General features: G+C 42.6%; 1 protein-coding gene across 1 annotated transcript in view; it reads right to left on the reverse strand.

Annotated features, from left to right (window-relative positions):
- Positions 1-15,735: 15,735 nt before the first annotated feature.
- Positions 15,736-22,035, reverse strand: part of chek1 (checkpoint kinase 1) — a 34,087-nt gene continuing 27,787 nt past the window's right edge. Inside the window, exons 10-13 of the mRNA XM_063038792.1 lie at positions 20,880-21,057; positions 18,744-18,875; positions 18,357-18,458; positions 15,736-16,288 (exon numbers count right to left, since the gene is read on the reverse strand). Of these exons, the coding sequence (XP_062894862.1) occupies positions 16,193-16,288; positions 18,357-18,458; positions 18,744-18,875; positions 20,880-21,057 (508 nt within the window). The 3' untranslated portion in view covers positions 15,736-16,192. The remainder of the gene's footprint in view (positions 16,289-18,356; positions 18,459-18,743; positions 18,876-20,879; positions 21,058-22,035) is intronic.

Below are 22,035 nucleotides of genomic sequence, written 5' to 3' on the forward strand. Positions count from 1 at the left end.
GCTGAAGTTGAGCTGCTTGATCTCTCATTGGCAATTAGAGATGGAAAGATCCATCTGCTTTCGCAGATGCTGCCTGACCCACCGAGTTCCTCCAGCCATCGACTTTCTGCTACAAAATATAAGTGCAGGGAGGTCATACTAGATGTGCGCAGAATTCACACAGGAAAGATGTGTGATTTGTGAAGGTGTTGCCAGGGTTGTATAACTTCAGTCAAGGTTGGATTTGCAACAGAGGCAGCTGAGGGGAGATTTAATGAACTGTGTAGGTGACAAGAGTGTGAGAGAGGAAGGATCAATTTCCATTATTAAGATTAATAACTTGGAGGTGAGAGGGCCATTGCTTTAAGATGTTGGGAAAGACTGGCAGGGGCTGACAATCTGAACTCATATCCCAAGTAGTATCACAGTATACTTAACAAATAATTGAATGAATACAAAGTTGCAGAATAGAAAATAGAAAGCAGAAGACTGAATAGTATTATCTTAGCCATTATGGTCTCAATAGGACAAATGCCTCTACCTAAACCAAAATTTTTAATAATCTTAGCAATTCTATTTTAACCCATTTACTTTGTTGACAATTCAAAATCTGCTGAATCTGCAAGGAGTTGTTACCTCTAATTAGTTGAAATGAACAATTACTATAGTCCTTCCACTGCAGGCAAAGGCTTTTCTGTTGTTATTTGAAGTTCCAAACAGCTATGAGTAACTTGAACCTGGTGGATGTCTGACTTGTTTAATTGGCTAATGCTGCCCTCTGCTGTTCATGTGAATCACAACCTCTAACATCATTATTTCCCCATTTGTTTCCCTTATTCAAGGTAAGAATTGTTCTCAGGTCCTTGGGCTCTTCAGCACAAGGCCATTCTTCTTTTGGGAGCTTGGAAACAAGCTGCTGGCAGGGTTTGTTCACATATCCTGACACATACACAGTCAAACCGCACACTGAGAAACAGAAAACACAGCAATCTCCCACCAACAGCACTGTGTTCATGACCATCTTGTCCAGGGCTGAATATTGGTTTAGCATGGCTGGGTAGTGGTGGGAGTCAGGGGCAGAAAGGAGAGGGTGAAATGCCAGGGATTCAGTCCAGGTTCCCACCCTTGACTGCAGACAACTAATTAAATGGGTCAGGTCCAGGCACAGTTGTGATACAGTGTCTCTTCAGATCTGGTATGCAGACACCGGGTGACCCAGAACCATCCCAAGGACGTAGTCAGCCCTATGATCGAGAGGAACGTACAAGGAGTGTTAATGGGCAGGTAATATGGCAAAGGGAAAAGTGAGTGAACGAGTTAAGAATCTGTTATGAAGATGTTATATCTATTATATTATGCACTCAGTAACAGTGTATGTTCGTAATCTTCTGCTGTTGTAGCCCTTCCATTTCAAAGTTCAACGTGTTGTGCATTCAGAGATGCACAACACGTGGTTATTTTGACTTACTGTCGCCTTCCTGTCAGCTTGCACGAGTCTGGCCATTCTCCTCTGATCTCTCTCATTAATGTAAAGCATTGAGATCATAACCAGTCACTGTGCTTCTGTGATGTTGGTCATGTGGCCAGGTCACTGGAACTCTGCTTTGTGCATAGCTGGGTACTTATTACCAGAGCAGGTTGGCATTTTCCTGCTTCTCTCCATATGACCTAGACAGTACTTTAAAGACTAGAGAAGAGTAGACCGAGAATGTGGTGTGAAATGAGTACTTCACAACTGGGAGCACAGTTGTGTCACTGCGGTGGAGGCCTGTTTGCAGGCTGCTCCTGTTGGAAGGCTGTCAGTCTGTGTCTCCGATGCTCAGAGTTCATCATGCACCTCACCTGGAGCAGCCAGGTGGCAACCTGTCATTCCCACCAGCATGAAAAACCACTGCCTCTGGTCAGTAAACTGCACCAGAAGCATAACAAGGAAACATCGGTGACACACAGAAAGACCACAGGCAATGAGACAAGTCTGAATTGTTGAAGCCTGTCAGAGTGTACATAGAAAGATGCCAGCCAATTTGTACAGAGCAGGTTTCCATGAACAGTAACATCCTAGTGACCAGATCTGTTTGTGTGAAGGAGATTGAGGGGTGACACAAGACTGGAACATCAGGACAACTTGCCCTGTTCATCTTCAAATTAAGGCCAACAGGGAGCTGGCTCAGGGGACAGAGTTTGTTGAGCAGACTATGGTATATCTTAAACACAAGAGTTTCTGCAGACACTGGAAATCTTGAATAACACACACAGAATGCTGAAGGAACTCAGCAGGTCAGGCAGCATCTATGGAGGGGAATGAACAGTCAATGCTTCAGACCAAGACCCTTCATCAGGACTAGAATGGAAGGAGACAGAAGCCAGAATAAGAATATGGGGGGAGTTGAAGGAGTACAAGCCGCCAGGTGAGGTGGAAAGTGTAAAGGGCTGAAGGACGAATCTCATAGGAGGAGAGAAAGGGAAGGGGGAGGGGCACCAGAGGGAGCTGATGGCAGATGAGGAAAAGAGGAGGGGTGAGGAAAGCCAGAAAGAGAGAAGGGGAGGGGAGTGAAAAAATTGGAAGTGAGAGAAATTGATGTTCATGCCATCTGGAAAGAATAGGAGGTGTTGCTCCTCCAACTTGACCTCATCATGACAATAGAGGCAGCCACGGACTAACATGTTAGAATGGGAATGGGAAGTCAAATTGAAATGGGTGGCCATTGAGAAATCCTGCCTTTTCCAGTGGATGGGCCAAAGGTGCTCAAAGATGCAGTCCCCCAATCTACATCGGATCTCATTGTTGTAGAGGAGGCCCCAACACAAAATTTTGCAAAAAAAACTATACATAAACAAAGACAGAAAGACAACCAATGCTCAAAAGAAGGTAAATTGTGCAAATAAACATAATACTGAAAATGAGTTGCAAAAAGTGAGTCTGTAAGTCATAGAATCAAATCAGAGAAGTGGTGAACGAAGTTATCCACGTCAGTTCTGAAGCCTGATAGTTATATGGTAATAACTGTTCCTAAACCTGGTGGTGTGGGACCGAAGGATTCTGTACCTCCTGTCTGGGGGTAGTAGTGAGAAAAGGCCATGTCCTGGATGATGGGGTCTTTGATGATGGATGCTGCTTTTCTTGTGGCAGTGCTCCATATAAATATATTCAACCAATTTCCCTCAGGATCAATAAAGTATGACTACTACTACTACTACTACATATTCAATAGTGGGGAGGGCTTTGCCTGTGATGGACTGGGCTGTTTTCTGTTCCCCAGATGCTCAGGTCTCTGCAGGGTAGTGACTACCCACACAACTGGACTCCTCTGCCATACTGGACAAGGCAAGAGTAGCATGGAAGCTAGATGAAGTTCCAAACCAAGCAGCACACTCCATCTAACACCAACACACAGGGCCATGTTCTTTGTTCCCTTCTGCTCTTGAGATACCATTCAGCTTGTTTCCATATCACCCTTGCTCAGCCAGTTACTGTTGCATAGCTGTCTGTGCAATATCTTTGCTGTGTGCACTTCCCACTTAGCAACTGTATCTAGACTTTGATTACATCAGTGGCTGAGACAGCTTGAGTCAATGTAATTTGGTTTACTAATGCAAAGCCATATTTCCGTCAGGATTGTGCAGCACCAAAAAGTTGGAAGCTTATTGGACTGGACAAGAAATATCAAAACATGGTAAACCCATTCTTGTTAACAGGAGAGTGCAGACTTTCCTCATCAGTGGTTACTGGGGAGCAACTAATCTGTCTGCACACCATTCCCCCTCCAGTCAGACCTGTGACTCTGGCTGGTTTCACCCTGGCCATATTAAAAGAGCATTGGGACCCTCCACTTTGTAGGGAGTTGTGAGGAGCAACAGATAGAAGCTATTTAAAACTTGTAGGAAACACTGTAACATACAAAACAACCCACTTGAAGAGAGGGAAGCAGAGAGCAGTTACAGTCTTGGTGTAAGGTCAGGAAGAAGCTGTTGGTCGGCTCCGATTTTGCAGCAGGGACAGGCTAGTACTGTGCCATACTCTGTTCAAACGAGGCAGCCTCAAGCTGGATTTACTGCAATAAAACAAAATAAGAGTGTAAACCACTGGACCGGAGAACCCATAAAGGGAGATTCAGTGGGAGTGGACATAAATCACAAGGTCATTACACAGGGCAGTAAGGAGCTGAACCAGTGAAGCTTAAACCAGAAGCTGTTCAGTCAGAAAACTGAAGTGGAGTTTATTCAATCACACCCCAAGTTCAGCATTAGACATTCTAAACGCTACACAAACAAACTTTTCCTGACTTCCCATCCACTCTCCAAATACTGAGGTTCAACACTACCTGCCTCACTGACTCTTCACTCACCCACATGGCTATTATCTGTGTGGTTGATTTTGGGCAATTAATTCACTCATACAGCTCCTTAAAAGAAGCAATGCTGTGCTGTTGTAAATCAACAGAACATGCAGCATTTTTGTACACATTCATGAATGCACGGTGAAAAATTATCTCCCCATTTTCACCAGGATTTTCTTTCTTTCTTTCTCTCACACTTCTTCCCAACCCACGAAACTACAGTGCAACACTGGTGTGTAAAAGAAAAAGACGGTCCTCATTTCTTCAGAGAACAATCAGCTTTTACAAACCCTATTTCTCCAGAAACTGCATCACTTGAAAGGCCAACATTCACACATTAACCTGATCCTAAGGAGCTGTGTGAACAAATGCATCATGGAAACTACTGATGTCATGGAAGCTTTCAGCTGCTCACTGCAAACAGTTAAATACTTTTACCTGGGTGTCACCTCCCTTGTTATCAGTAAAGTAGCCAGCATAAACAAAGATCCCCATCCACCGGCACATTCTCTCGTCTCTCCACTCCCATCAGGCAGAAGCTACAAAATCTTGAAGCATATACCACCAGACTCAAGGACAGCTTCTATCCCACTGTTATAAGAATATTGAAAGGTTCTCTAGTACGATAAGATGGACTCGACCTCAAAATCTACCTCGTTATGATCTTGCACCTTATGTTTACCTGTACTGCACTGTCTCTGTAGCTGTCACACTTTATTCTGCATTCTACCTCAATGCACTGTGTAATGATTTGATCTGTATGAACAGTATGCAAGACATTTTTTTTCCACCTTTTCTCAGTACATGTGACAATAATAAATGGATTCCAAGTTTCCTCCTCAAGCTGCATAATTCTTGGCAACAGAGATGTAATGTAGTGTAATTCTTGACGCCAAAGATGTAATGTGGGGGTATAAGAGAGTCTCTCCTCTCTCGAAGCCACCCACAATCAGTTTCAGAAACAGGCTGCTGCCTTTTCAAAGCACAAGTGTACTAGTCACATTCATTGTCAATGATTATGAATGTAAAGAAGGAAAATGCATTTATTCTTATCATTTTTATGTATTAAATGTATTCCTCTCCCACAGAAGCTGCTTGACCCACCGAGTACCTCCAACAGTTTGTCACCCCAGATTCCAGCACCTGAAGTCTCTGTGTCTCCAAGAGCTCATCTACATTATGCCCCCTTCAGCCACAGGGGCAGGTACAATGGACAGGGGTATTTCTATTACGGGCTTCCCTGACTGCAGCCTTTCAGCGACTGCACTTGTATCTCAACTGAGGCCTTGCTGAAAATGTGCTTACTTCACCCTACTGAAGCACCCTTCTCTGTGCACTGTTCTTCAGCAATGAGCCCAAGTCTCTGATCATCTGCCAGCCTTCTCCTACAACACTATTCACCGCACTGCCCATTCATTCAGCAGCAGCACTCTCCTGATGGATATTCCTCATATTGTGCTAAAGATTAAACATGCTGTGCTTCATAAGACCATAAGACTTTTTGAACAGGAATATATCAGGCATGATGGAATGGCAGAGCAAACTCAATGAGCCAAGTAGCCCAATTCTGTCCCTAGGTCTTATGGCCCAATGGTCTTCTTGTATTCCATTTGACACGATCTGTGCCGCTCATCTCGTCCATATCTCCCTGAAGCCTCTTTACGTCCTTCCCTCTACTCATGACCTATGTTTTGCATTGCCCACAAATTTGAAAATACAGTAAAGTGGCCACTTTATTAGGTACAGGACGTATTTGAGGTCTGCTGCTGTGGCCCAGCTACTACAAGGTTTGATGTGTTGTGCATTCAGAGATGCTCTTCTGCACACCACTGTTGTAATATGTAGTTATTTGAGTTACTGTTACCTTCCTGTCAGCTTGACCCAGCCTGGTCATTCTCTGACTTCTCTCACTAACAAGGTGTTTTCGTCCACAGAACTGCCACTCACTGGTTTTTTTTTTCCAGCACCATTCTCAGTAAACTCTAGAGACTTGTGTGTGAAAATCCCAGGAGATTAGCAGTTTCTGAGATACTCAAACCATCCTGTCTGGCACCAACATGGTGAAAGTCACTTAGACAAGCAATCTGCCAACTTAAAGAGAGTGGAAGGGTTAAGAATAACACTGGTATTGCTGTTGAAAAACACATCTTTAGATGAAGACAGTAGATGTTGGGATCTGAAACAAAAAAAAACAAACTGAGAATCTCAGCAGGTCAAGCAGCATCTGTGGAGGCAAAGGGATGGTCAACATTTTGGGTTGAGACCTTGCAACAGGACTGAGGGTGTAAGGGGGGGTGGTGTAGGTATTTGGCATAAAAGAAAAGTGAAGGGGAGGGTTGAGGTAGGAGTTGGCAAGTGCTGAGTGGGTAGGTCCATCTATCACTCTCCAGTTCCTGAATCACAACCTCTCTCCCTTGCCTCTTAAGACAATTTTGCCAGGAGCATCTAAGTCACATTGAATATCATTAGTCAAATAGAACATTGTTAGTTCTGGTGCTATGAGACGGTTAGATACCTAACTGAATAGATTCAGACTGGAAAGTATGGGTACGTATTTGGGAGAGTACAAGGTGGTGATCAAAAGCTGTTCACAAATAGAATGAGAGATCCATCCATTGCCTTGATGAAGGAAAATTTGTTTTGCTTCCAGCCTAATAAATCCAGGAACATGGGAGCTGCAGCAAGCCATTCAGTCTATCACCAGGGCACACTCTTAGGCAAAGGGGCTAGATGTTTACAACTGACATTAAAAAAAAACTATTTATATTATTTTAAACTTTTTGAACCCTGTAGCTCAGAGTCCTGACAGACATCAAAACATACTTTTGGCCATTTTGGTGATCAAGGGGTACAAGGATTAAATGCAAATGTGGACTAAGTGAATCAAAGATACTGTTGAATGGCATTGTGAATTAATTTTCAATTTACATTATCTCTTTGCTGAAGATTATGAATGGGGAAATAAAGCAAAGTTTCTCGTTAGGGAAAGACATGTTCACCAGGTTTATTTTACTTAAGTTACTTGGAATATGGGCATTGCAGGAAAGGATGAGCCTTTCTTCAACCAGTACAGTTGTTTTAATGGAGCTCCTCCCACATACCTTTTATGTTTTAATGCTTAGATTAGTGATGACTAGGAGCAGTCAGGACAGTGAGAGAAAGTAAGGAAGAAGTGGAGACTTTAAATTAGTTTACCAGGAGGATGGAAAGCTAATGCAGGAAAAAGCATGAAAAAAAACTAAGCTGGAAATGGAAAATGAGAGCTCAGCTTAGGGAGTACTGTAATTAGGAAGGCAAAAAGAATGTAAAAGCCAGTACTACAGAGTAATGACAGGGTAATAGTGACCAGGGTGAGCTGGAAAGAGGCAAAATATGTAAGTGTATGAGTGTATCAACAAAGAGGAAAATTTAAAAGGTTCTTTACCTGAATGCATGCAGCCTGTAAGGAGTTTTACATTCTCCCAGTGACTGTGTGGGTTTCCTCCGAGTGCTCCAGTTTCCTCCAAAGACATACTAGTTGGTAAGTTAGTTGGTCATTGTAAATTGTCCCGTGATAATGCTCGGATTAAATTGGAATATTGCTGGGTGGCGTGACTCGGCTTGAAAGGTCAGAAGGGCCGCTCTGTCTCAACCAACCAACCAATACATAAATAAATAAATGAGCAAGTTGCCGGCACAAAGAGAACTTAATGGCTTGAATCTGATTAGAGAAATGCACTTGCAAGGCGATCAAGGCAATGTTGAGGGGGATTTTGACATTTTGGAAGGATAGGCAGAGAGGGAAAGAAGCTGGGTCAGCTCCGTTTAAAAAGGATCTAAAGTGCAACACTCATTACTGAGTTGGCAATTGGCATTACATAGCACAAGGAAAAACAGACACGTGATGCACAGTGGCAAGTGATGCCTCAGAACCAACGGTTCTCCATGACAATGTCAATGTTGACCCTGGCACTTCCTCAATGCATTTCAATGCACGCTTCGATATACATGAGATAAATAAACTTGAATTTTGAATCTATAAATCCATAAAAATTTCAGGCTTGCAGATGCTTGAGGGAGGGCAATTAGTTTGTGAAAGCACTACAAGGATACCAAGGAATTTGGACCAAAATAATTGAGTTGAGGTGATTCAACCATGTTGGAATAGAACAAATGATGAATGCTAAAGGAGCTATTAGTTTCCTTGGGAATTTTTTTTTCCAAAAATCTTTGCTCTAATGAAAAATAATACTTGGAGAGACTTTAAATTTGGTCCAGGAAGAAGAGTTTATGGAAAACATATCACTATTCCTGCAGCTTTTTCCAATTACTTGCTTCTCGCTCCAAGGCAACAATGTCTGATGGATACCAGTGGTTATGATCTTTAAAATGCCTATCCTCACAAGCAAAATTAAAAAAAGTATTACCTACATAAAATGGTCTGGGATAAAGCAGATCTCTAGCTTAGGCTCTTAATTTCCCCTCGCCATCCCCACATTGACCTGGCCTTAGCTGCTTCTATTGCCAGGCTGAATTCAAGTGCAAACTGGAAAAGCACTGCATATTTCACTTGGCTAGTTTACAACCCAAGAAATGGCCAATTTTCATGTAACCTGCACCCCTCCTGTACCTTTCTCTCCCAATCAACCCAGGTCCACACACACTCTTCTTTCCAACCAGTTTTTTTCTCTTCACCCAGCCACTCCAACATCCCATCATCTACACACTCCTCCCGTTGGGTTCTCTATCCCCTCTCTTGACTGTTGTCATCTTCCTACCCTCCTTCAATTATCTGGGCCCATGCTCCAACTTCCTTTCTGATCAGGTTTCATTATCAGCAGTCTTGTGTTGTGTCCGCCTATTAGCTCCAAGCCTCTATCAATATCTCCACCCTTCTCTCCCCCACCTGACTAATTTACCAATCACCCAACTTTGCCTAAAACCTCCTATCATTTGGCAGTTCTTGCAAAACCCCTTCCCTCCTCTTTACCTTCTAGTGTAGATGAAGGGTCTAAACCCAAAACATTGAATGCGCATGCACACGCATGCTACTTGGCCCATTGCATCCCTCCTTATGTCTCTTGGTTTTTTTTTTAAATCCTGCGGACTGTGGACACAGGGTTGGGAACCCCCGCCTGAGATGAACAAAGATTTTAGCTTACTACTTTCTACTAGCCAAATTCAACAGGTTTTCCAGGCATCAACTTTGCATTACTCAGAAATTACAACAACTTGGTAGTTACTTTCTATCTCACGCATGGGCTACTACAGTTGTGAATTGTGGCAAGCGGAAAATATTGATATACTCTTATTTTATGTGATTCCAGCAAACTATGAACATAAAAAGGAGTGAAGGGGAAGGCAGCTGGAAAAAGTTCAATAAGACATTCCTTAATTATTGAATATATTTTATGGCCGCAAGACAGTGGAGGTTTGAAATCAGAGTTTTCCCTCTCTTAGATGGACTGCCTTCCCAGGCTGATGAGCTCCATCTACCCAAAGCACTGGTATTAAGGCAACAGGACCCGCCTTTGCTCCTTCTCCTGTCAGTAGAAACAGTCCCGCCGGGCTTAGAGGTTAAGCCCCACGAGGAGGCCAGGAGTTGGACTTGATTGTCAGAGGCTATTTGAGGCGCATGCCGTGAGGAGCACTTTTAGGTAGTGGGAGCTTGTCCCACTACCACTCCTCAGTTTGACAACCCCATCAGCCTGGGAAGGTAGTCCATCTAAGAGAGGGAAAACTCTGATTTCAAACCTCTGCTGCCTTGCGTCCATACCCACTCATGGGAAAGGCTTCAGGAGTAAACCCTGAGGACAAATCCGGAGCTTGAGTCCCTAAGGCAGTCCGACATTGCCTTCAACCTCGTTCTGGCAACTCCTGCAACGACACTGGTGCCAAGCTGTATCGGCCCTTGCCCTCCCCTTGGACAACATCGGTGTCATGGAGAGGGGAGACATGCTGCATGGGCAACTGCTGGTCTTCCATACAAATTTGCCCAGGCCTGCGTCCCGGAGAGGACACTCCAGTGTCACCTCACCGAAAGCAGCAGTCTACTGGTTACAAGCCTACGCTCGATTGGCGTAGAGCAAGGCGCCAGGGGTTGCTTTCGACGGAGGGAGACCATCGCGTCTCACTGGACAGCTACCGCCCACCTCAAGCTGGGCAGCCCCCAGCCAATTAGGTGCTGTCCCGCCACAGTCCACCTGCTCCACTGGGTGCCTGGAGCTTAGGGATACAAGTAGCCTGAACTGCGGACTGTAAACACTGCCCCAGGCACAACAAGAAGACAAAGAAAGAAGCCAGCACTCAGACTAGGATGCTGGAATATACGGACCATGACCACTGGTATATCAGATGACCTTCGGGAGATCAGCGACACACGCAAGACAGCAGTGATTAACAATGAACTGTTGAGACTCCAAGTGGACAACGCAGCACTCCAAGAGACACGTCTCGCAGAATCGGGAACCCTACGTGAAAGAGACTGTACCTTCTTCTGGCAGGGGAAGGGCTCAGACGAGACCAGAGAGCATGGTGTCAGCTTTGCCGTGAAGAACTCGGTGCTGAAGATGGTAGAGCCGAGTGAGAAAGGGGAGGAATGAATTTTCTCACTTCGACTCCACACATCCGACAGGCCTGTCAACCTTGTCAGCATTTATGCCCCAACCCTCTACTCTACACAAGACACAAAGGACAAGTTCTACCACCAGCTCTCAATGATGATACAGAAGATCCCAAGTCAGGAACAGTTCCTGCTACTTGGCGACTTCAATGCCAGAGTGGGCACCGACCACGACTCCTGGCCAAGCTGCCTGGGGCGGTATGGGATTGGCAGCATGAATGACAACGGGCAACGACTGCTCGAGCTTTGCATGCTCCACAAATTGTGTGTCACTAACACATACTTCCAGACCAAAGCTCAGCACAAAGTGGCTTGGTGGCATCCCCGCTCCAGACACTGGCACCAGCTAGACCTGATAATCACAAGACGCCGTCACCTGTGAAACGTGCTCATGACTCGCTCCTTTCAGAGTGCCGACTGCGACACGGATCACTCTCTGGTTTGCAGCAAGATCAGACTTCGGCTGAAGAAGATACACTACGCCAAGCCTCCAGGCAAGCAGAGCATCAATGCCAGTAAGACACAACACCCAGACAAAGCTGCAGAGTTCATCAAGTCACTGGAGGATGCTCTCCTTGCAGACCCACCAGGAGATGCTCAGCAGAGATGGGACTCTCTCAGGGACACTATCCACAGCACTGCACTCAAGGCCTTTGGGAAGAAACAGGACAAGACACAGGACTGGTCTGAAGCGAGCTCAAGTAAGCTCACCCCTGTCATCAAGGTGAAGTGTGTTGCACTACTACAGCACAAACGCCACCCCACCCAGGCAACACTGCAAGTGCTAAGGGACAGCAAGAAGCAAGGCCCAGGAAACAGCCAGACGCTGTGCAAATGACCACTGGCTACAACTATGCGAAAGCATTCAGTCATCATTTGACACAGGCAACATCCATGGAGTGTACGAGGGGATCAAGAAAGCCATCGGGCCAACCCAGAGCAAGACAGCACCATTGAAAACCATAACAGGCGAGACCATCAATGACAAAGGCAAGCAGATGGAGAGCTGGGTGGTGCATTACTCTGAACTCTCCTCCAGAGAAAACAGCATCTCGGACAGCACGCTAGATGCCATGGAATGCCTGCCTGTCATGGAGGAACTTGATGCATTGCTGACTGCCGAAGAACTGAGTAAAGCCATCGACAGCCTGCCCACTGGGAAGGCACCAGGATTGAATGGCATTCCACCAGAGGCCATCAAATGCACAAAGGGCGTCCTGCTAAACCACCTGCACGAACTACTGTACCAGTGCTGGATAGAGGGAGCAGTGCCGCAAGACATGAGAGATTGCAGCATTGTCTCCATATATAAGAACAAAGGGGTCAGAGCCACTGTAACAACTACAAGGGAGTCTCCTTGCTGAGCATCGTTGAGAAAATCTTCACCCGCGTGGTCCTGAACAGACTGCAGAAAATAGCCGAAAGGGTATATCCCGAGTCTCAGTGCGGTTTCAGGTCAGGACGCTCCACAATCAACATGATCTTCTCCCCTCGACAGCTACAAGAGAAATGCAGAGAGCAAGGACAACCACTCTACGTCGCTTTTATTGACCTCACGAAGGCCTTCGACCTTGTGAGCAGAGACGGCCTGTTCAAAATCCTTGCCAGGATTGGTTGTCCCCTGAGGCTCCTCAGGATAGTTCAGTCATTCCACACAGACATGAAGGGCGTCACTCAGTTCGATGGGCTCTTCTTCGGAGGCCTTCAACATCCGCAGCGGTGTGAAGCAGGGCTGTGTGCTTGCCCCCACCCCGTTCGGCATCTTCTTCGCAGTCATGCTGAAGCACGCCTTTGGAACATCAACTGATGGTGTCTACCTCCACACCAGATCGGACGGGAGGCTGTTCAGTCTGTCCCAGCTGAGGGCGAAAGCCAAGGTTCATGAAGTACTCATCAGAGACACGTTGTTTGCATGCAGATGATGCGGCACTGGCAACACACTCTGAAGAGCTACTGCAACGCCTCATGGACAGCTTCTCCAGAGCCTGCCAGGACTTCAGCTTGACCATCAGCCTGAAGAAAACCAACATATTGGGCCAAGGCGTTGAGCACCCCCCTGCCATTACCATCAACAACTACAAGCTGCAGGCAGTTCACGGGTTTACATACCTTGGCTCCACCATCACGGACAGCCTCTCCCTAGACCCCGAGATCAACAGACGGATCGGACGAGCAGCCTCAACATTCGCCAGGCTGACAAAGAGAGTCTGGGAGAACAGAAAGCTGACGACGCACACCAAAGTTGCAGTCGACAGGGTCTGCATCCTCAGCACACTGCTTTACGGCAGCGAGACCTCTACTCCAGACAAGAGCAGCGTCTCAACGTCTTCTACCTTCGCAGCCTGAGATGCATCCTGGATATCATGTGGACTGACCGAGTCACCAACAATGAGGTCCTGGCCTGCGCCCAGATACCCAGCCTCTTCACCCTGCTCCAACAACGCCATCTCCGCTAGCTGGGCCACGTACAGGGCATGTCAGACGGGAGATCCCAAAAGACCTGCTGTATGGGGAACTGGCCTCCAGCAAGAGAGCACAAGAGACCCCATCTTCGTTTCAAAGACGTTTGCAAGAGAGACATGAAGTCACTGAAAATGAACGTCGAGAGGTGGGAGGACATCGCAAGCGATCGCTCTCACTGGAGGCTGGAACTACGCAGAGGTCTAAAAAGAGGAGAAGAGAAGCTGAGGCTTGCTGCTGAAGAAAAGCGCACTCGTCGGAAAAACAGCACCAAGACAACACTGGAGGACAGTGCCTTCAAGTGCAGTCGCTGCAGCCGAGACTGTCACTCCTGTGTGGGCCTCTACAGCCACAACAGACGCTGCTCTAACACAGACTGAAGCAAAACTTTCCAGGCGCAGATTCATGGTCTCGCGAGACTAATGGATGCCACCACCACCCATTTTATTAGGCATCTTGGGACGTGAAGCATACTACTCTACCCTGTGATAACAGAAATTCAACATCATACACATAACAAAAAAACACTTATATTTCAAAATATTCTACACTTTATAAAGCTCTACAAGAATCTTCTCCTGTTTGCGCAATCACCAAACCTCAGTAAACAGCAGCAAAATAAAGCATCCAAAGTGAACGTCAACGGACAATTTTTTTTATATGAAGTATCAGAAAGAGAGAATATTGACATTTAAAGAGAGTCAGTGTAATGAGAACGAAAGGATACAGATAAGACACAGGAAATGAACTAGGGATCCTAAATTAAAATACAAAGTGGTCAGATGAATTATAAAGAAGTTGGGGGGGTGGGGTTTGAACCCAACTATTCTCCTATTCTCGTAGGCTAAAGTATTTCTGAAGCTTGACAATTATCAGTCTGGACAGTGTAGGGGTGAGGTGACTGAAATGGTGAACAGAAGTTTGGTGGAAGTAGCAGACATCACTAAACCCCAATCCTGAACCTTCCTCTCTTCTATAAAATGCATTTCACAGGACCTAATAACCAAAGTATTGCAACCTTTACAAAATCCAACCAAGTTCGAATTTTACAGAGGTCTACAAAAACAACCCAGAAAAAAAACAGCAGTTTAAATATTTGCTTAATTATTTTGTATAGTATTTTTTGTCAATATTAAGCCAGTGTTGTATTAGGGAAAATCACATTAACGAAGTGCAAAAGTTAACTCTGCAAGTGTTTCTTTAAATCAAAAATTTATCCTCAAAAGCCTCAACTGCATTACTTTCACCCTTTTCCAAATAGCCAAAATAAATAAAATTGGAGTCTATCCCTACAGCCTAACTGACTGGATCCAGTATTTTATTTAATACTGCTTTCCAGAAATAATTGATCCTTTATGGTTTTGGAGTATTAAGTGACCAACTTCACAAACTGAAACTAGTTCAGGCTGTTTACCAAGTTGCTTGGCTCCAATCAAACCTCATTGCTCTGCTGCTTAAAGTTTTGTGGCTGCCAGTAGTACATAACTAACTTATTCTAGCCACTAGCAGATTCTATTTTCTTCAATGCAGATCCAAGATAATGTGGTACTCTTTGAATTTGATTGCCTGCTTGTCACAAGTGCCATGAGCGACTCCAGGGGAGATATACTGCAGACTCTCCCTCATCATTTAAGGCTGAACCATTCAGTCATAAAAATATAGCTGGGAGAGGGGGAGATAAAATTTAGGCAAAATATTGCTAGGGATGACTAGTCCATTCTTTCTGTCTCAATGACTTTGACTTATTCATGAAAACACAAGATTTGTTAATGAACAAATATCTACCATGAGGAATTTCACAGCAGTACACTCACAGCTGACAGTCCACAAATTATCCAGTGTGTATGAATGATCTTCCCTCAAAAATAAAATTATATTTACTTGGGAAATCTTAGCTGGCAAGTTCTGCAAACCTATGATATGAATTTGGAACACAGGGCATGGATAGTGGAATGCACAAATTCTTACAGCTGAGCAGGCATGAGCACCTTTACCTGCAGAATGCTGATTGGTATAAACAAGCACTCCAGTAATAGAAAGTGGGAAGTCGGCAAATGAGAATTTTACAGAATTTGAGAAAACGTGCTAACTATTGCCAACCTGTTTTTTTAAAAAAAAATCAAATTTAAATATCGTTATAGTAATACGGTATTACTATAACATTGTTATAGCAATATAAATTAGTAATTACAACAGTGTGTAATCTCAATTGCAGAATGTGTGTGCGTGTGCGCATGTGTGTGCTCGCGCGCTCAAGTATTATACTGGTGCTTAAACTGTAGCCCCAACTTTTCGATCATCAGCTCTTTGTTTGGGCTCAATATCTCCCAACATTCGTGTACAGGACAAACTTCAGATAGGACAGGCATTTTTATTTAATATTTGTAAAAAAAAAACCCTAATAGTTCCAGAATATTTCAGAAGCTGACCCACAAGTTGGAGCAGCTGCTGCAATAAATACTTTATTGGCCCATTATTCTCACCCTGTGGTGAATGATGATCCTATTTCCCCATTGATTTAACTTTGATTGTGAAATTCGAGTCTGCTGAACACATAATTCTCATCCAGTGGTTACACATACCTCGAGACATAGAACCTCCCAACTTTCCTAAAATGAAGATCAGACTGTGACCTGGACACTCAGAATGGGATTAGAGAGAAGCATTATTTTTGACCTGGGTAAATTTCCACAGGTTAATTATGGTTGGGGTTCAACTCATAAACAATCTCAGAACCTTAGTGTCTTCAAGACAAGCCAAAGAATGTAGTCCAGCCACAGATACTGAGCAGAGATACAGTGCTCAAGAAATAAAATCAGGCAACAGGCGTCAGGATCTTCTGAGTATAGATGATGTCACTTAGCTTGTGCTTTATAGTCACAAAGTGTCTTTTGAATTCAAGACCATCACCCTGCAAGAAATAAGAACAAGAGTTAGACTTCTGAATAAACTTCATATTGTCTGAATATTAAGTCTTCAAGTACAAGTCTAGCAACTTTATCAGTGCAGAGGAGTTTAATTTCATACAGGAAATATATCCCCTTCAGGATTCTAATCTAGGTCACCTGGTTTTCCTAAGATTGCAGCACAGTTCTGCTGACTGTGGTCTTTTAGATGCCTTTCATATGAAAGCAAGGGACACAAATTAGCTGCCATGTTTCACAAAATACACAATACTGTACAAGTACATTGCTACATCTAAAAATGAGAAATACTTTAAAAATAAAGTCACCCTTTTGTTACAAAGAAAACCAAGCCATATTCATTAAGTGTTGGTTGTGACTAACTATTCATCCATTTTATTAGCCAAGATGTTAAAAGCTAAAAATGCAAGTTTTGCTCAAGTCAGAAGCTTAGCTGAAGAAACAGCTGCAGCTTGTCTCACTGGCTACAAAGTACATAGGTTGTGGAAGGTTCAACATATCTTTTTTTGTAAATACTGTACACTTCTCAGGACTGTTACTTAAAAGGCAACTTTAGCTTCTCTCAAGGCTCCTCATGCCAGATTAACACAGGTAGTTCACACTTAAAGACAGATGCAAAAGTGATTTAAAAATATCAGCAAGATCGTATTGAGCAAAACAACAGAATTTAACATGACAGTAGTGGGCTGGAGCTGGTTAGAATGACAATCTGCGAAAGGGATTACTGCAAAAGGGGAGAGTTCTTATTGGTGGAGACTTGGCAATTCTAGTTGTCGATCTTGGTATAAGACATGTTTTCGTTGTGTTATCAATGTTGCCTCATACACAAATATATACAAGGAAAATAAATTTAGAAAATACACAATGTTAAGGTACTGATTGCACTCTTAAAGACAACTATTTAGTTAAATGTGATTAGAGCATTTCTACAGGGGAAGGGTGGGCATAAAAAGAAACAGATATTTTTAGCTAAGATTCTCAATATTGCAGGGAGGAGGACGAGGGGGAGGGCGATGGTTTGGAAGCACAGTGGTTTTAGATACAAAGCCAATTGGCCATCGAGTCTGAGGCTCTTAACTACCTCTAAATCTCAGACATAAATCTATATGTGGAGCAATGCCAATTCAGAGTTCAAAAGTTTACATTGTCTAGTTTACAAAGCAGACATCGAATTCTGTCAAACAAATATCCAAAGTCACTAGGGCCACCAAAGCTCCTTGCCCGTCAGTTTCAGTAATTATATTGGTACCGAATGATCCCAAATATTATTTACATTGCAGCACTTTACACTCAGAATGAACCCAACAATGAGAAAACTGTACATGTTCAGGGTTCACATATGTATATCCGCTCCAAAATTGAGATGATCTTAATGGCAAAGGATGTTGGGTGCACCAGTCTCCCTTCAGATAACAGATAGCAGCGAGGAGTGTTTACACACAAAGATAACATCACAAAGGCCTTTACAAGCAGGAACCAAGTATTATTTTTGTGTTCATATAGTTTAACATTTTGCTAGAAATGTTCGAACTCTAGGATGACTTGACTGTCTTAAGTATTATTACAGTGATCTTGGTAATAGAAATAATATTGTTTAAAGGAAGAAAAAACATTCATATTAAAATATTAATTTAGAATTGCAATATTTTCTGAGATCCTCATGTATTACTTCTCCCCAGTGTCAATTTTAGAAAGGGCTTAAATTTTAAGATTGCTAAATTCTTGCTCAAGCTAATATTTTGTTACAAATTGGGGAAAAAAAATCAACGGCAAAGGTGAGCCCAAATATTACCAAGACTCTGGTAATTAATGTTTTCACTTGCTTTTGAATTGTATAAAAAGATAAAAGTATCATGGATTTGATTTGTGCAAACATTCAGAATAAAAGATCAAAAACTGTTTTTAAACAAAGGAATATTAGAAATAAATGTTGACAATCCTTTCAACTAGCAGTCACTCAAACAGCTTAAGGACAAAGGGAGAAAGGAAATACTTAATAACATTTGATAAATCACCCACATCTATACACCGCTGGTGAGGAAATCTTTTTTTTACCTTAGACAATCTAAAGTCCACTAGAATCCTCTCGTTCATTTCAATCAGATTCACTTTGAATATCAACTTGTTGTTCCGTCTGTCCACTGTCGATATGGTCACCTAGGAAATCAACATTGATCTTTAAAAATCACTAATTTCCTTCGGGATAAATTAAAATTGTATCTCATCTTATCTTTGTCTCACATTACCAAGATGTTTGTTTTCCTTTTATTCCCAATTTGGAGACAATTTGAAAAGCAGTCTAACATTAGTGACCCGAGCTCACAAACTCCCCCGTTTCTACAGAAGCAATGATCCAGTTAAAAAAAAATAAAGAAAAGTGAAGTGCAAACAATTTTGAACACCTACTTAACTTGTTAACCACTGATACATTAATCAGCCTACCTGGTTGTTGCAATTTTTCTTCCAGGTATAGCCTAATTTCTCACAGACATCATGCAGGCTGAGGTAGGATCGTTCAGCGTTCAACTTTGTGAAGAAGCGAGTCATGCGTTTCACTAACCGCTGCCAAGGATTCTGAAAGTTTCGTTTTATTTCATTAGCATGAAACACAGCTCAAGATCTTACAGTCTATTAAAGTTTGTTCAAAGCACACCTACAGTTTAGGGCCAGGGAGAGAAAAACTAAGCTCAATGAAATACAATCCCTTCCCAAAACACAACTTGGCTTTCTATAATAAAAAATCCTCTCAGCAAAGCAAAGTAGAGAAAATTGGTGATAACAGCCAGGACAGTGTTTTTTTTTAAATGGACAAAAATCTATCTCAGATGATCAAGATAATTCCAAATATATTGTAAGAGATTTGGATGTGCAGTGTGTTAAGATTCTAAAGATTTTAAATGGTAACATTTATGCACCAAGTTATCAGAAAGCCTGCAACAAATTATCAGTACACATGCAATCTAATTTTTGACTTTTACCGCACCCTCCAACATAACTGGGCTTTTCCTCACAGGTGAATTCTATTTATGATCAGTCGAATGAACTGTACTATATGCAATGCAGCTAGGATCATTGACAGTAAGAGAACCACAGCCGCCTACAATACCTCTCTTCTCAGTTATCTTAAATCTGTCCTATCTTGTCAGTGATCTTCCTGGCCAGTGGGAACTCATTCTCCTCTCTGCTCTAACCAAGCTGTTCATAATTTTGAACATCTGCATTTCCTTCCTCTTCAAAATTCCACAGAGACCATAATCCCAGCTTCTTTAGTCTGCCAATGTTCTTGAGATCCCCATCTTTTTTAGTTGATTGAGTGCTTCTCTACTCCTTTTTGGACCTTAGTAAGATACTGCTCAAGGACAGCAACAGCTCCCTGACACATGCCAAAACTTTATTGTGGCTATTCTGCAATGGTTTGAGCTCTATCTGGTTCATACCAAGCGAACCAACAAATATTCTTCAATAAGGAGTATTGACTGGGACAATGAGCTTGATGACAATCGTTGACGTAGCCAATGCTCTAATTGAGACAAGTCTCAAAATAGTAGAACAAAACAGATTAACAAGAAGCTGGAGAAATAATGCAGCAGAGACAACCTTCGACTCCTGGAGCATGGGGCTATTCTTATTCTTGGTGGGATGGATATGATTAAGACATTTGGGGCACACCACATTGAACTGGGACCAACATACTTGAAGGTTAATCAGGTTTCATGAAGGATGGGCGCATGGATAAAATATTCGTGAGAAGCCAGGTGCAGATCATGTAAAAGAAAAATAACACGAAAAACAGCTCAAAAGGGATTGTGCAGGAGAAAAGGGAGTTGAAGGGGTTGAAAATCATGCACTAAATGTGTGATAAAGCTCATGAGCTAAAGACACAGGCTGCTACATAGTAATGTTTGCAAGTCATTGACATAGGGTTCCAAAAGATATTCACCTTACAAGAGTTTCTGAATGAGTTAAAGGCAATTATTTGTTTAAGTTTGGAAACTTTCTAAACAGCAGGTCAAAGAGATTAAAGTGTTTAACATGTGACAAGCTGCACGATGATGGGTCTGGAGAGTGAGTAAAAGAAACAAGAATATAGCACAGGGCAATAGTTAACAGGCATTAAGATCAGACACCATTAAATGAGACATTTTGGGACAGCACCACCAAGATGCAGAATTATAAGCAGACTTGATTAATGAATGGCATAAGCAAGTTCAGGATGAGGGTGATCAGGTTTAGAAAGACAAGAGCTGAAGTTATATAGAGCCATTAGTACCACCTCTTGCAAAATACAAATAACTGAGAAAATTTCCCTATATTTCCTTACATACTGCTGTCCTCTGCTAATTCACCCACTCACTAGTACACATCCATGATTTCCCTTTTCTATTTCTTGGTTTCTTCCCATTTGTTCTGGTCTTGCCTCAAATCCCAATGATAGGTTGTCTCTCCCAATCTAAGGGGCAATATAGCAGCTGTCGTATTGGCCTAGTAACCCCGTTCTTAAACACACTTTGGTAGTTTTCGTAATTTGAATTCCTTTTAAAAAGTATTAAAGTTGAAAACAGTAAAGTATTAATTTACCTGTGATGATCCAGGAGTGCTCTGTAATTGGCTGCCAACAAGCATGTGATCTGTACAAATAGGCTGGGAGAAACTGATACCTTGTACTAGATTATCAATACTGGAATGACTGGATTCACATAACGACAAGGCAATCCGAGGCTCGGGCTGGGAGATAGAGATTCCCACTTGATCCTCCCTACATTAAAAACACCATGTGGGAAAATACAGTATAGAACTTAAAATACCATAGTATGATTTTCTATTAAAATATTTTGGCCAGCAAATACAAGTTGCTGGAAGTTGTGAGGAGGAAACACGGTGCGGCAAAGAAAAAGACTGTAAACTCAGACTCTGTGTTGTACATGTAGCTGGAGAAAATAGCTCAGTTTTGATCACCATACAGTGTTGAACATGGTTATATATGGAACAGGGCGTAAAGAAGAATGGGATTATGGGCATCAGTCATAGCGCTCATTGGATTTAGAAATCTGATTGTGTTTTGCCAGTGGAAGTGACCTCTTTGGCAGAAGCTGCAAAACCAAACTCATCTACCACCTTGATCACCTATTTAAAACCGAATTATTTAGTCATAATCATATTGCTTTTTTTGTAGGATATTTCTGTTTCCAAACAGGCTGCCACATTGATAACATTGCAATATTTCTGAAGTATTTCATTGGTTGTAAGATATTCTGATGTACCCGAGGGTGCAAAAAAAATTGGAGAAATGGGGAAAACATTATAAATAAGGTCTGATACTACTTCAAAACTATGAAATTAGGACCAATAAATGGTAATGGAAATAACTTTTAAATAGATGTCAAAACTTTTGATCAATGTTTTGATCTCCTTAATGCCAGTGACAACAAAAATATCAAAACAAGTGTCAATCACAAGAGGCTTAAACTTTGACAGGTTAACTTATCCTGTCTCATTCGATTCAACTGCACATACATTTTAAAAAGCAGCATGAATCTTACTCCAACTTGTCTTTATTAACAGCGCTTGTGAGCAGCCTTTTTTTCCCCTGCTTAACAGTAAACAGGGAGATTTTGGGACAGCATCAAGATGTAGAAGCATTAGAGTACATAACAAGTAAACACGATTAATGGACACCACAAACAAATTCAGGATGAGCATCAATACATAGGGAAATTATGTGCTGGAGACCCTC

Source organism: Mobula hypostoma, chromosome X2 (assembly GCF_963921235.1).
Source record: "Mobula hypostoma chromosome X2, sMobHyp1.1, whole genome shotgun sequence".
NCBI classification, from domain to species: domain Eukaryota; kingdom Metazoa; phylum Chordata; class Chondrichthyes; order Myliobatiformes; family Myliobatidae; genus Mobula; species Mobula hypostoma.